This window comes from Leptosomus discolor, chromosome 5 (assembly GCF_034619465.1).
Source record: "Leptosomus discolor isolate bLepDis1 chromosome 5, bLepDis1.hap2, whole genome shotgun sequence".
In the NCBI taxonomy this organism is placed as follows: domain Eukaryota; kingdom Metazoa; phylum Chordata; class Aves; order Leptosomiformes; family Leptosomidae; genus Leptosomus; species Leptosomus discolor.
Window position 1 is genome coordinate 45,039,165 of NC_141395.1, and position 12,974 is coordinate 45,052,138.

Genomic DNA, 12,974 nt, shown 5'->3' on the forward strand with positions numbered 1-12,974 from the left:
TCTGGGAGATGACTGCTATTTTGGTTTTGCTTTCCTCACAGATCTGTTCTGGGCTAACAGGAGGAAATGCTTAATAGATTGCAGTAAGAAATGAAATTTAAGAGTACTTCCCTTCAGGGACAATAAATGGAGATGTGTATGGTGATGTAACTGTTGTTTTGAAATTTGAAAACACGGATAATTCTTTTGCTGACAAAAATATCTCTGAATTGTATTTAGGAAAAAGTAAAGGAATCCTGGGAAAAACTGAAAGGAGTGGTGATGTGGGAAGTGGAAAAACTGAGAGTGAATTCATACGTACACACACAGAAGAGGAAGGTGTTAGGGCCTCCCTCGCTGTAATTTAAAATGAGGGAGGAATAGATGGGATAAGCGGAGAGAATAGATAACAAACTTGGTCCTTCCTTCCCTCCCTCACATAAGTTTGAGAATCCATTTGGCCCTCTGGAAATGAGAAATAAACTCCAGGAAAAGTCATGGGGAAATGGAGACTTAAAAATTACAAGCAACTAGACTGTTGAGAATAGAAGAACAGTCTTGTTCCTCCTGTACATCTTAACCCTAAACTTAAAAAATAAAATAAACTCAAAGGATGCAATTTGAGTGTTTTCCCTGGAGGAAAATGGAATTGCAAAAAGAAGAGTTGTCTCCAAGGGATGGTCTGCAGAAGTCTAAGTTGGGTGGAATGAAGAATAAAGGAGGATGCTAACAGACTGTTGTTCTCACATTACAACTCAAGTGCTACACTAGACTGCTGTTCAGCTATAAAGCTTGTAATTTATAGCCAGATGACCTGTCTCCTTCCTAAATATTTTTCAGCGCTAAACCAACAGACTTTGATTTCCTGAAAGTTATTGGGAAAGGCAGCTTTGGCAAGGTGAGTTTTCTTATTACTGTGTCTTATCCTGGTGCAGGGATGCTTGCAGGTGTCTTTGCATAGTGACTGTTGGCTGGAGACTGGGCCAGAGGTTTTGGAAGTGGTATCAGTCTAGGATGGCGTATAAACTGTCATATTGGATCCCTGTTGCTGCCTCTTTATAGCCCTGCCATTTTTTCCCTGGTGTGGCAGTTGTTGGCTGCCTCAGTCACTTGTTGAGAGTAACAAAAGGGAGGGTTTCCCTTTCTCATTAAGAGCAATGGGGATCCTCGGTTTCCCCCGGAGAGGAAGGGAGGTACCTCTGTGCTTATGTGGCAGCTGGAGTATGAATCGTGCATTTCCCTTTGACGTAGAGGGTCTGTTTTGTCAAACCCCTAATGCTATGCAGCAGCGTTAGCAACAGCCCATTGAAAAGTGACTTAAATATTGATATTCTACAAAGATGCAACAGAGAGTCCCTCTTGAAATCTTTGTTTTGGGGTTATTTTTTAAGTTGTTGTTTTTCATAGAATCATTAGGTTGGAGTAGACCTGTAAGATTTATCAAGTCCAAATGTCTACTTAATATCACCATATCTGCTAAACCATGTCTAGGAGCACTACATCAACACATTTTTTGAACACCTCCAGGGACAGTGACTCCCACCGCTCCCCTGGGCAGCCTGTTCCAGTGCTTGACAACCCTTTCGGTGAAGAAATTTTTCCTAATGTCCACTCTAAACCTCCCCTGGCACAGCTTGAGGCCATTTCCTCTTGTCCTATTGCTTGTTACTTGGGAGAAGAGACCGACCCCCACCTCACTACAACCTCCTCTCAGGTAGTTGTAGAGAGTGATAAGGTCTCTCCTCAGCCTCTGCTTCTCCAGGCTAGACAGTCCCAGTTCCCTCAGCCGCTCCTCATAAGACCTGTTCTCCAGGCCCTTCACCAGCTGTGTTGAAATTTTTTCATTAGATTATCTTTAAAACCAGCTGAAATTGATCTTGCTAGAGATTCAGCCGGTCATGGAAAAGAAATGTTGCAATTCAGTCTTTCATGATATCACTGTCATGACAGATTTTTACTGAACTGTAGGCTCACTCTGATGTGTGATTATACTGCTGATTGACTATATTAGAAGCAAGGAGACTGTATTGTGAAGAAATAGCATTTATACTTTCCAGTTATGCTGAATTATTATCACTAATAAATGTGAACTGCAACAATCACGTTTCTTCATTTGTTTTGTATTTCACAGGTTCTTCTTGCAAAACGAAAACTGGATGGGAAATACTATGCTGTCAAAGTGCTGCAGAAAAAAATTGTTCTTAATAGGAAAGAGGTGAAGAGAAATACTCTTTCTCCACCCACCTCCCTTCCTTTTTCCCTTAATTACAAAATCATGCCTGTTTACTTGTTGATCTTTTACTTCCTTACAGCAAAAACATATTATGGCTGAACGTAATGTGCTTTTGAAAAATGTGAAACATCCATTTTTGGTTGGATTACATTACTCATTCCAAACAACGGAAAAGCTTTACTTTGTCCTCGATTTTGTTAATGGAGGAGAGGTATGCGGTGGTCATGTTTGGATTTGATTTCTCTATTCTGCTGATTCTAGGTGGGAGGAACAAAATTATCCTTTGCAATGGGCTGTGATCAGCACTCTCCCAATTTTTAAAATCCTGTTACTATCTGCTGTACTACAGACTTCTGTAACTGTACAGACCCTGTTCCTCTTCTTATCAACAGCTTTAATCCCAAATTTATTCATGGTCGTTGGATACAAGTACTGTATTTTACAGTTACATAAATTTACCTTTATTACACATTAATTTTATATTGATATTTTTCATCATGTAAAACTGTCTTTTCCTCTTGAATCTGTGTTAACTGGGATGCTAGTATTTCGAAAGCAGAGGGAAGGAAACTGGCAACTGAATTTACTACACTGGTATTATTGGGAACCTTGGGATTATTCTGTAGCTTTGCATGGTCTACTTACTTATTGCCAAATAGGCTTGTCCTCAGGATTCTTTTTCCTGAAGTGGTGCTGTTGAATCTGAATTTAGGGGAAAACTTGTGAAAGAAGTGAAGAAAGTATGTAATGTTCAGATAAGATGTTCTGGAGCGGTTTCTCTTCAGCTTGGGACCCGTTGCTTTTCAAAAGTACCCAGTACTTCCAGGAGTGCTCAAGAAAGTCATGTGTAAACTGGTTCAATAGCCGACACGAGACGGGTATATAAAACGTTGCTTCCATTCCTTCAAAAGGTTTTGTGGACAATCAAGGGTCTTGTAGGCTAATAATACCTGGACCTATCTGGGAAATCGTTTGTGACTGAAGAAAACAGTGTATTGAAAAATTACCATATGAACGGAACTATCCAACATACATGCTTTGAAGAGCTGTATGTCTTGTCACTTTCTGTGTTTTCAGTTTGGTAATTTATTGATGTAAAATGTACACATTTCAAAAGGCCTTACAGGTGCTTAAAGCAGAACAGGAAAGAAGGATGAGGCAGGATAGTGTTGTAGATGATAAAACTGGTAGCTGAAAGAACACAGGAGAAGGGATAGAGTTCAAATTGTTTGTTTTGGCATATCTCAAGGTTTCCTGTTACATTGCTGCAGCTGGATATACACAGTTGAGTACAAAGTATGCTGAATAAACCAGGATGAGATATGAACTGGGGTATGCACTAATTCATATTTATGTGGCCTACTGACAGTATTTATGGTGCTCGTAGAGGTAGTGTTCTGATCCCTTTAAGTGTCAAGAGTTGGGACAAGATGTGCCTTTCTCTTGTCTTAGGTACTGTCATCTTACTTAAACTGTATTAGCAAGCTCCTGGTTTGCTCTACTCGGAATTCCTGGCCACAACTTAGTTTGGCATTCTTCCAGGCAAACTAAAATACAGTTCAAAACAGCTTTCATATTTGAATGAAGTGCTTGGAAAACTCTGATGGCTTTTTATTTTTTCTCAGACTTGGTAGGTGGAAAGCAAAAAATCTGTGTTTTCTTAAGATCTTTAGCAGTTGAATGGGTAGTATAGTTTAATCTATATCTTTATGATGTAATCTTTGGCTAGACTTCCATATCTGCCTATTTGAAGCCAGACAGTTCTCTGTAGCTGAGAGAATTTGTGGATCAGCTTGGAATATACATCTCCCAAAGTGATCTACATCTAGGTGATTTTAGCATACGATTCTATAAATAATTACATGTAAGACTTTGAATACGAGCATATGCAGAAATGGAAGATTACTTATTTGACTCCAGGTTATATTCTATTAGGAGTCGACCTTGTGTGATGGAATCTTGCCAACTTCTCTTCACAGCTTAGTGGTTTACTCTAGTTCCTTTTGACTAGTGTTGGTTTTAGGGGAATGTCCTTATCTGTTTGAGTTACCTATCCATTTCTGAGCTACAAAAGAGAAGAAGGGAAGAAAGCAAAGTCATGCAGCAAAACAAATTTTATTTCATTTTACATTTTTTTTAAAAAAAAAAAGGTGGACAGCTAAATAAAATTACATTTTATTATTAAAATTACACATTATTAACCTGATTTTTTTGTATCTAATGTTCTTATTTACTGTTTGCAAATTTACAGCTGTTCTTTCACTTACAAAGAGAACGTTCCTTTCCTGAGCACAGAGCCAGATTTTATGCTGCTGAAATAGCCAGTGCACTGGGCTACTTACACTCCATAAATATTGTGTACAGGTAAGTTCCTGAAATGTATCCTTGTCCTGCAGAAGTTCAAAATGGGACAAATTACTAAATAAAAAACACTACGTGAAATCACCTTATGGGGAAACTTGAACATAACAGTTTCACCAAAACTTGAATCTTTCAGATGAATAAAAGTCCTTGCCTCTGAAGCTCTTATGTTAGTGACCATGTTAGTTAGTATTTTGAACTAATACGAATATTTTTTTTAAATAGGGATTTAAAGCCAGAAAACATTCTCCTAGATTCACTAGTAAGTATGCAATGTTACTTTTGCTTTTGTGTGTTCTCTCGCAAAATTGACAATTAGGTGTATCCACATGTTGAGCATGTTCTGTTTTTAAGATACCATTCTTTCTTAAACAGGGTCACGTCGTGTTGACAGACTTTGGACTTTGTAAAGAAGGGATTGCAAGTTCTGATACCACCGCAACTTTTTGTGGGACACCAGAAGTATGTTGACAACTTTCATAGTTTTTTGGCTAGCAGTTAGTGACTGTTGACTATTACTAATATTTGTGGAACTGGAAGATCAAATATTGCATTTTATACTGTTGGAGATTTCTGTTCTTTTAACAAGCTCTTTCATGAAACCGAACCAAAGACAAGCTTCCTGCAAATCTGTTCCTTGACGTTTTTACTAATAGGCAGTGTCTCCTACTTCCTACCCACGTCCCCATAACTCATCTCTTCCTTCCTCCCTTTTTCCAACCCTTTCAAACATTGTTTCCTCCCATGTCTTCTAACCGCTGGCTAGACACAGGACAGTTAGCTTGTGTAACAGCTGCAACGGATTTCCCAATATGAATCTATTTAACATATCCTGCCGCTGATTTTTAGTACGTTTACAGGGACTTAATATCTGAATCTTGAGCAAATTTTGCGTGCGCATGAAACTTTGAACTTGCTGACTGAGTTTATTGAACTCTGTTGTCTTTTAACTGAAAAAAAACTACACTGGAAAACTTAGAATCTGGAAGTCTTGTACACGTACGAGGGATTCACTGAAATGTCAGGATTAGTGGCTTTGGTAATTTGAACAACATGATTTAAATTACAGAAGAGGCCTTTGGAGGCAGTGGAGGATAAGTGAGGAACAGTATTCAGCTGAAACATTTGAACTTTTGGAAAAAAAAAAAAAGTCAGGTGGCAACATGTGACAACTTACCTTAGTTATGATCAGAGTAGGAACCTATAAAACTGAGTGGTAAATGTGAGCTGAAACAATATTTGTTGAATATTCTGGAAAGTTCAAAGGACAGTGTCTAGAGCACTGGTAACTGTGGATCTGTTTGAGAAAATCTGGGGATTTTTTCTCATGTTCAGAAGCTTAGTCTTCGCACTTACCTCGGACCTGTGTGAATTGCAACATAAGAGGATGGTAATGCTATTGCTTCGTATGAGTTCTTAAAAATATCAAGACTAAAGATAGTCGTTGTGTATTAGCCTTTATAATCCAAGGTTTAGTTCAAATCTTTCATGATCCTGCTAAAAGTGTAATGATCTTCTCAGTGTTTCTAAATGTTTAGTTGAATGACTTGGTGAGTTCCAGCACCTAGAAAGCTCAAAGGAGACTGTGAAAGACTAGAAAAAGCTTAAGTAGTTGAGTTCAAAATACGTCAGCTGCTTTTCATGCTTTTGCAGGGTGATCTATAGACAAATGAACTATAGGGCACTCATGCATACAGAAAGTCTGAGAAATACTGATCTAATTAAACTGTGAGTTTCAGCCTGTGCCTTGTCTGACAATGCTATCATCTATTTGTAAATTAAATTTCAGAATTTGGATACTAGAATGATAGAAGTGAGCATCCTCTTGTTTTGAGAGGTTAGAAACTCTGTGTGCTATAGATGAGGACTGAGTTGATGACAATCCAGCTATAGTAATTTTATGTTATATAGTCACAAAGAATAGTCTCGTGTTATGAAGTGGCTGACTTTGTGCTGTGGTGTTAGTAAGCTCTGAGGTGTGGAGTAGATTTCTTGCAAGGCAGATGGAAACCAGTTAGCGTTGTCATTCAGTGTTTGATGGTATTGGATGTTTATCATACAACAAGTGATACCTACTTGACAAGAATCTCTGATTTAGCAACTCACAACTCATGCTCTCATCGAGATTTACAGTGACACTTAATATAGGTCATACAATTTCTCAATAATGATAGATCTGGGGCAGAATTAATATCTTCTCCTTTCATTTCTATGTACTGGATGGGGAGCCTACAGACTTAGAGTGGTTGACTAAGCATCTCTAGTAGCCAGCTTGCCAAGAGATCTTGCCTCCACAACAGTGCGGCAACCTATCTGAAATGTAAAATAAGTTTCATAATAGAGGTGGCAAAGTGGTTTGGCAAAACGATAGTGTATGGGAGGTATTGTTTCAGTTGGGAAAACAGCTGTCCTACTTGGTAAATGACCAGATGGTGGCGAAGTATTGCCAGGTTTGTGGAAAGCCAGAGAAGTACTTAGCAGTCTCACAATTACTATGAAGCAACTTCTCCTGAAGGTGTTTACTGTGATGTGACTAAAACCTAGGGTTTATTCTTGCTAGCCTAATGCTCTAAAATACATTTTTACTTATTTTTTTTATTTTAGTATCTTGCACCAGAAGTCATTAAAAAGCAGCCCTACGACAACACAGTAGACTGGTGGTGCCTTGGTGCAGTTCTTTATGAAATGCTTTATGGGCTGGTATGTACTTAATGGGGGGGGGGAGGGCAGGTGTTGCTTCCCTCCCCTTGATGTGAAGTAACCTTGGAGTGTGGTCAAAGATGCTAACTTTTGTAAAATATTGAAATACTCCACTTTAAGTGGATGAACAGTGTGTCTTGTACTTAACATAGCACCTGTTTTTCTCTTTTGGATTTTACATTGCCTCTTGATGTCTAAAATTTTGCTTTCCAGTGAACTGCTGGACATCAGCTCCAATGAAGACAAGTATTCATGTGGGGGAATGAGGGAATGTGAGAGTAAACTGAATCAACAGTGATAATAATAATTAAAAAACCACAACTCATAAGTAAAACTTTGACAAATACTAGCATAAGTAAGACTTTTTTTTTTTTTTACTTAGGTCTCCCAGGTTTTCTCCTAGCTTTTCTACTTCTTGATGCAGCATTAGAACAAAAAAATCTTATTATGCTTCTTCTAGTCATGTGTAACAATCTGTTCTGTTACTTTTCTTGAGTTTTATTTCCTCCTGTAGGACCTTAAATATGGGAGATAGATCTGTTCTCCCATTCTCATGTTCTTTTCAGGCTTCAATGGGAGCTTTGAAGCTGGATGGCATCTGTGGCTACTTAGGAGTGTGAGAACATGTTAGGAGGAGAGGAGGTGTGTGGGGAGGCTATCAAGTGTAAAGATCTGGCAATGGTGATGACTGAATTAGAAGTTAGCAGTGCATAAGAAGAGAGATTTCTTTTTCACTGCTAGCAGTTCGTATTTCTTTAAAATAACTTACAGATTATACACATGCAAAAATGTTGTGTGTGGCTTCAAACTAATGTATAACTTTTATTTTTTAGCCTCCTTTTTACTGCCGTGATGTTGCTGAGATGTATGAGAATATTCTTCATAAACCGCTAGTTTTGCGCCCAGGAATCAGTCTTACAGCCTGGTCTATTCTGGAAGAACTTTTGGAGAAAGATCGGCAAAGCAGACTTGGAGCAAGGGAAGATTTTGTATGTAATGTCCTAATTTAACAAGCCCTACTTCATTTAAAGGGATATTCACCAAATTTATGTGCACAGCATAGGTTGTAATAGTTGGAGATAGAAATTGCTCTATTATGTCTGTTTCCCTCCTTTCTGTTTCTTTATTAAAGACACCATTGTGGTCAATCCCTGGAAGTTGTTCGGGATAGGAGAGAGAATTGTCATGGGATACAAATATTTTGAGCTTGGTTGCTGCTTCACCTGCCAGCAATTCCTGGTGTAGTAGTCACTAAGGTGTATGAAGGTAGATTTCACTGTAGTGAAACTGGGAAACAATCAAGAGAAAAGGCTGTTTTCTGGTAATGTCAGTTTAACTACATACATGAAAAACAGTCTTCAGATAAAGAGGATTGCTGATACCATGCAAACAGCAGCTTTTTGCTTTTAGCCTTAAAATCATGGCAAATGTTTTCTCAATGTAACAACAAAAACTTTGTTCACAAGAAGGTGATGTGAGAAAGTGTAGGTGTCTTCAGAACTCTGCAATGAGGAATGATCTAAAAGGGCTTCTTCCATCCATGAATTGTGAGGTCTTCATAGTCTTCTGTTTGCAGCCTTTACGTTAGGTAGTCTGTTGACCTTGTAACGGAGCATTTAGGCTATGACATCATACTTTCTCAGAGTCATGGAAGAAATGGTCCCATACTTAGTTTGTGTTTCTTCTGATTTCAACATCATTCTCACAATGTGGAGCAAGATGAAAGGATGGTAGCGTTTAACATAGCTGTTTGCTGCTTCATAACTGGTAAGCATCGTGCAGAGTTGTTGAAGCAGCTGCTTCTCAGACAATGACCTACTTTACACAAAACTAACAGAACTTTAAGGCAGGAGCAGAAGTACTAACAAAAAGCATTCTCTGTGGTTGATTTTTAAGGCTTAAAAGCAGAAAATATGATCTTCAAAAGAAACCAGTTTGTAGAGGCAGGCTAACAAGTTTTGCTACAGCTTTTATTGCAAAGCAAAGTGTGAATAAATAAACTGATGAAGGACTTGACTTCTTTATGTGCATGCAGTCTGAAGTAGCATTTACAATGAGGCACAGGATGGATTTCTGAAATGGCCAAAATCTTTATTTCTTACTGCAGCTTGAAATTCAAAAGCACCCATTTTTTGAATCTCTCAGCTGGACTGACCTTCTTCAGAAGAAGATTCCGCCACCATTTAATCCTAATGTGGTAGGTGCCTGCTGCTGTTTTAGTTCATACCTGCCAAATTTCTGCCTTGAAGGGCTCATCTATTTGCAAAGAATGTTTGTTTCAGAATGGTGAAGAATGGTAACCCCCCCAGTGCTGACTGGCCTTTTGAGCAGTCATGCTTTTGAGCAATGATAACAGTCTTTTTTTACTTAAAACCCAGTTTGACATACCATTGTTTCCTCTGCTCATTTCTGTCCAAGCACTGTGTAATGGGTTTGCATGGCAAGGTTTTGGTAGCGGAGGGGGTTACAGGGGTGGCTTCTGTGAGAAGCTGCTAGAAGTTTCCCCTATGTGAGATACTGCCAATAACAGCTGGCTTTAAGATGGACCCGCCGCTGGCCAAGGCTGAGCCCATCAGTGACGGTGGTTGAGCCTCGGGAAAAATGTATTTAAGAGAGGAAAAAAAGTTAATGCACACCAGTAATTGCAGCGAGAGAGAGGAGTGAGAACATGAGAGAAATGTTTCTGCAGACACCAAGGTCAGTGAAGAAGGGGGGGGAAGATGCTTCAGGCACCAGAGCAGTGATTCCCCTGCGGCCTGTGGTGAAGACCATGGTGAGGCAGGCTGTCCCCCTGCAGCCCATGGGCGGTGGAGCAGATGACTGCCTGCACCCTGTGGAGGGCCCCATGTCAGAGTAGGTAGATGCCTGAAGGAAGCTGTGACCCTGTGGGAAGCCTGCACCGGAGCAGGCTCCGGGCAGGACCTGTGGCCCGTGGAGAGAGAGAAGCCCACGCTGGAGCAGGTTTGCTGCCAGAGACCCCGTGAGGGGGGCCCATGCTGGAGCAGTCGGTTCCTGAAGGACTGCACACCATGAAGGAGACCCACGCTAGAGCAGTTCATGAAGAACTGTAGCCCGTGGGAAGGACTCACGCTGGAGAAGTCATGGAGGACTTTCTCCCGTGTGGGGGACCCCACATTGGAGCAGGGGAAACATGTGAGGAGTCCTTCCTCTGAGGAGGAAGGAGCAGCGGAAAACAACAGTGTGGTGAACTGACCCCAACCCCCATTCCCTGTCCCCCTGCGCCGCTCAGGGGGAGGAGGGAGAGAAATTGGCAACAAAGCTAAACCCAGGAAAGAAAGGAGGGGTGGGGGGAAGGTGATCTAAGATTTGGTTTTATTTCTCGTTACTCCTCTCTCAGTTAATTGGTAATAAATTACATTTTTCCTCTGACGTTGAGTCTGTTTTGCCTGTGATGGTAAATGCTGAGTGATCTCCCTGTCCTTATCTCGACCCACAAGCCTGCTGTTATATTTTTCTCTCCCCTGTCCAGTTGAGGAGGAGGAGAGTGATAGAGCAGCCTTGGTGGGCACCTGACACCTAGCCAGGGTCAGCCCACCACACACTATTAATTTTGGGGGGTCTGAAGACCAAAGGAGAAAATACGGATAACCTATTAATTTGAAGACTTTCCAAAGGACTAATTTCCTCTTTTTTTTTTTTTTTTTTTTAGTTATTAAGCCTTATTTGCAGCCTTTCTTTATCCTCCGTCAGATTAAAACTGTGTCAATCTGTGACTGCTTGTCCAAAAACTCAGGAGTAAGCAGGAAGGACAGTGGGAGGAAGTCCTTCCTAAAGTAACATCAGAACATCACCTTCTGTTGAGTCTGTGTCTGTTTGGTGAAGAAGCCTTAACTGTCTTTTCTCTCTGTGACTAAATACTACTATGCTTTAGTTCTTAGGTGTTACTGGGAAGCTGATCTATCATAACAGCAGTACTGTTGCTAGTATTTAACACGTAAAGTACTATTGATTGAAAAGGGAGAAAGATAATTTGGTGTGGTTTGGGATTAGGTTGGTTGTGGGGGGGTGGGGTGCATTTTGGTGGCTTTTGGTTTTTGGGGTTGGTTTTTGTTTGGTTGGTTTGGGGGGATGGTGTTAGTTTTTGCATCTCCCTAACAGTCATTTAAGAAGGAGACAGTTCTTCATATTTCTTAGGTTTATAAGATCATAAAGGTGTGTTGGCTTTGGCCTGAACTCCAGCCTAGAAGAAACAAGCAAACTTCTAATAGCCTTTTTCAGGGATGCTGTGGTGTGCTTCCTTAAATTTCCTGTACTTAAATAGGAAAGAACAACAAAGTAGCCTCAAGAGTTAAATTCGAAATCTAGAAGACAAGCACAAGTTTTTAAAACACAGTATTAATACGACAACTGATAGATCTTTCTGTTTTCTAGGTTGGACCAGATGATATTGGGAATTTCGATGCGGTGTTTACAGAAGAAATGGTTCCATACTCCATTTGTGTTTCTTCTGATTACAACATTGTTAATGCCAGTGTCCTAGAAGCAGATGATGCATTCGTTGGATTTTCTTACGCACCACCTTCTGAAGATATGTTTTCCTAGGTAGCTAGAAGCCAACAGTGCTTTGGAAGTCTTGCGGTGAACTGAAATGTTAGGGTTATGGACACATTCCAAAATAGCGAAACTAGTGCCTCGTTTTGTATGTAGGTTTGAAACCTATGAACAAACTTTCTGTGCTGTATAGGAGGAATTTGGGCATTTTGGATGGCTGGCTTTGAGGTTTGAACTGTTTGTTCCTGCTGCAGAAAATATTTTTTAAAACCTTTAAAAAACATTCTCTACGTATTTTTTAAGCAAAAACACTGACTTCTCCTCAGTCCCTTCAAGTTTACATTCATACCTATCTAAGATTTGGCTGACACAGACAGCAGCAATTTTAGTAAATTTATAAATGCTTTGTACCTATTTACAGTGACTTTGTGCTTGAATTGTAACTATGCAAATTGTCTTTTGTATATCCTGGTTTAAAAAAAGTAAATGTTTTCCCTGTTATATCAGTTTGAATTATATATTAATTTACCTGTCAGCACTTAAATGAGAGGTTAATATAAGTTAAGACCAAGATTCTTAAAGGACTTCTACAGAATGGAAAGTTGGTCATGTAAAACTGGATTGTTGCTCTTGCACTTGCTAAAGTACCCATTCACTCAACTGGATTGTCTGTGGTATGGGGGATTACTCAAAGCAAGGATGGAACAAATTAACTGGATTGATTTGATAACATTACTGATCATGAGTTCTGCTTTTCTTTCCTCCCTGACATAAATATGTCTATATATCAAGTACATACAAATATTTTCATTAAAACTCTGCTTTTCCAAAGATAGAATATGCAATAATCACTGTTCCTTTAAAAGGATATCTAGCTTTGACCTTTTGGGGGTGGGTGGTGAGGGGGTCATGCCAAATATTGGGGATTTTTCTCACGGATTTGTAGTTTGAAACACTAACATGTTCCAAATTGATTGTATTTCAACTTTCATAGCTACTTGTCTTTGCATTCCTGTTTGCACCATTTTTAAATCTTCACTTGATATTGGGGGGGGAATGTAAATTACGCTGGTAACTTTAAAAATGTGAAAAGCTATTGTATTTCTCATAGCATACATATGTATGGACAAACTGATAATTCTGAACAATTTCTGTTTAAGGAAATTTTTTTAAACAATGCAAAAGTTGA

The 12,974-nt window shown here is 39.5% G+C and overlaps 1 protein-coding gene across 2 annotated transcripts in view; it reads left to right on the plus strand.

Annotated features, from left to right (window-relative positions):
* SGK3 (serum/glucocorticoid regulated kinase family member 3) overlaps nucleotides 1-12,669 on the plus strand; it is a 31,038-nt gene extending 18,369 nt beyond the window's left edge. For both annotated transcript variants that reach the window (XM_086465029.1, XM_009946437.2), the window contains 10 exons: nucleotides 820-877; nucleotides 2,111-2,194; nucleotides 2,292-2,423; nucleotides 4,464-4,576; nucleotides 4,799-4,835; nucleotides 4,949-5,035; nucleotides 7,178-7,273; nucleotides 8,107-8,262; nucleotides 9,381-9,470; nucleotides 11,666-12,669. In XM_086465029.1, coding sequence (XP_086321155.1) covers nucleotides 820-877; nucleotides 2,111-2,194; nucleotides 2,292-2,423; nucleotides 4,464-4,576; nucleotides 4,799-4,835; nucleotides 4,949-5,035; nucleotides 7,178-7,273; nucleotides 8,107-8,262; nucleotides 9,381-9,470; nucleotides 11,666-11,836 — 1,024 coding nt within the window. In that variant the 3' untranslated portion in view covers nucleotides 11,837-12,669. The remainder of the gene's footprint in view (nucleotides 1-819; nucleotides 878-2,110; nucleotides 2,195-2,291; nucleotides 2,424-4,463; nucleotides 4,577-4,798; nucleotides 4,836-4,948; nucleotides 5,036-7,177; nucleotides 7,274-8,106; nucleotides 8,263-9,380; nucleotides 9,471-11,665) is intronic.
* Nucleotides 12,670-12,974: the final 305 nt, after the last annotated feature.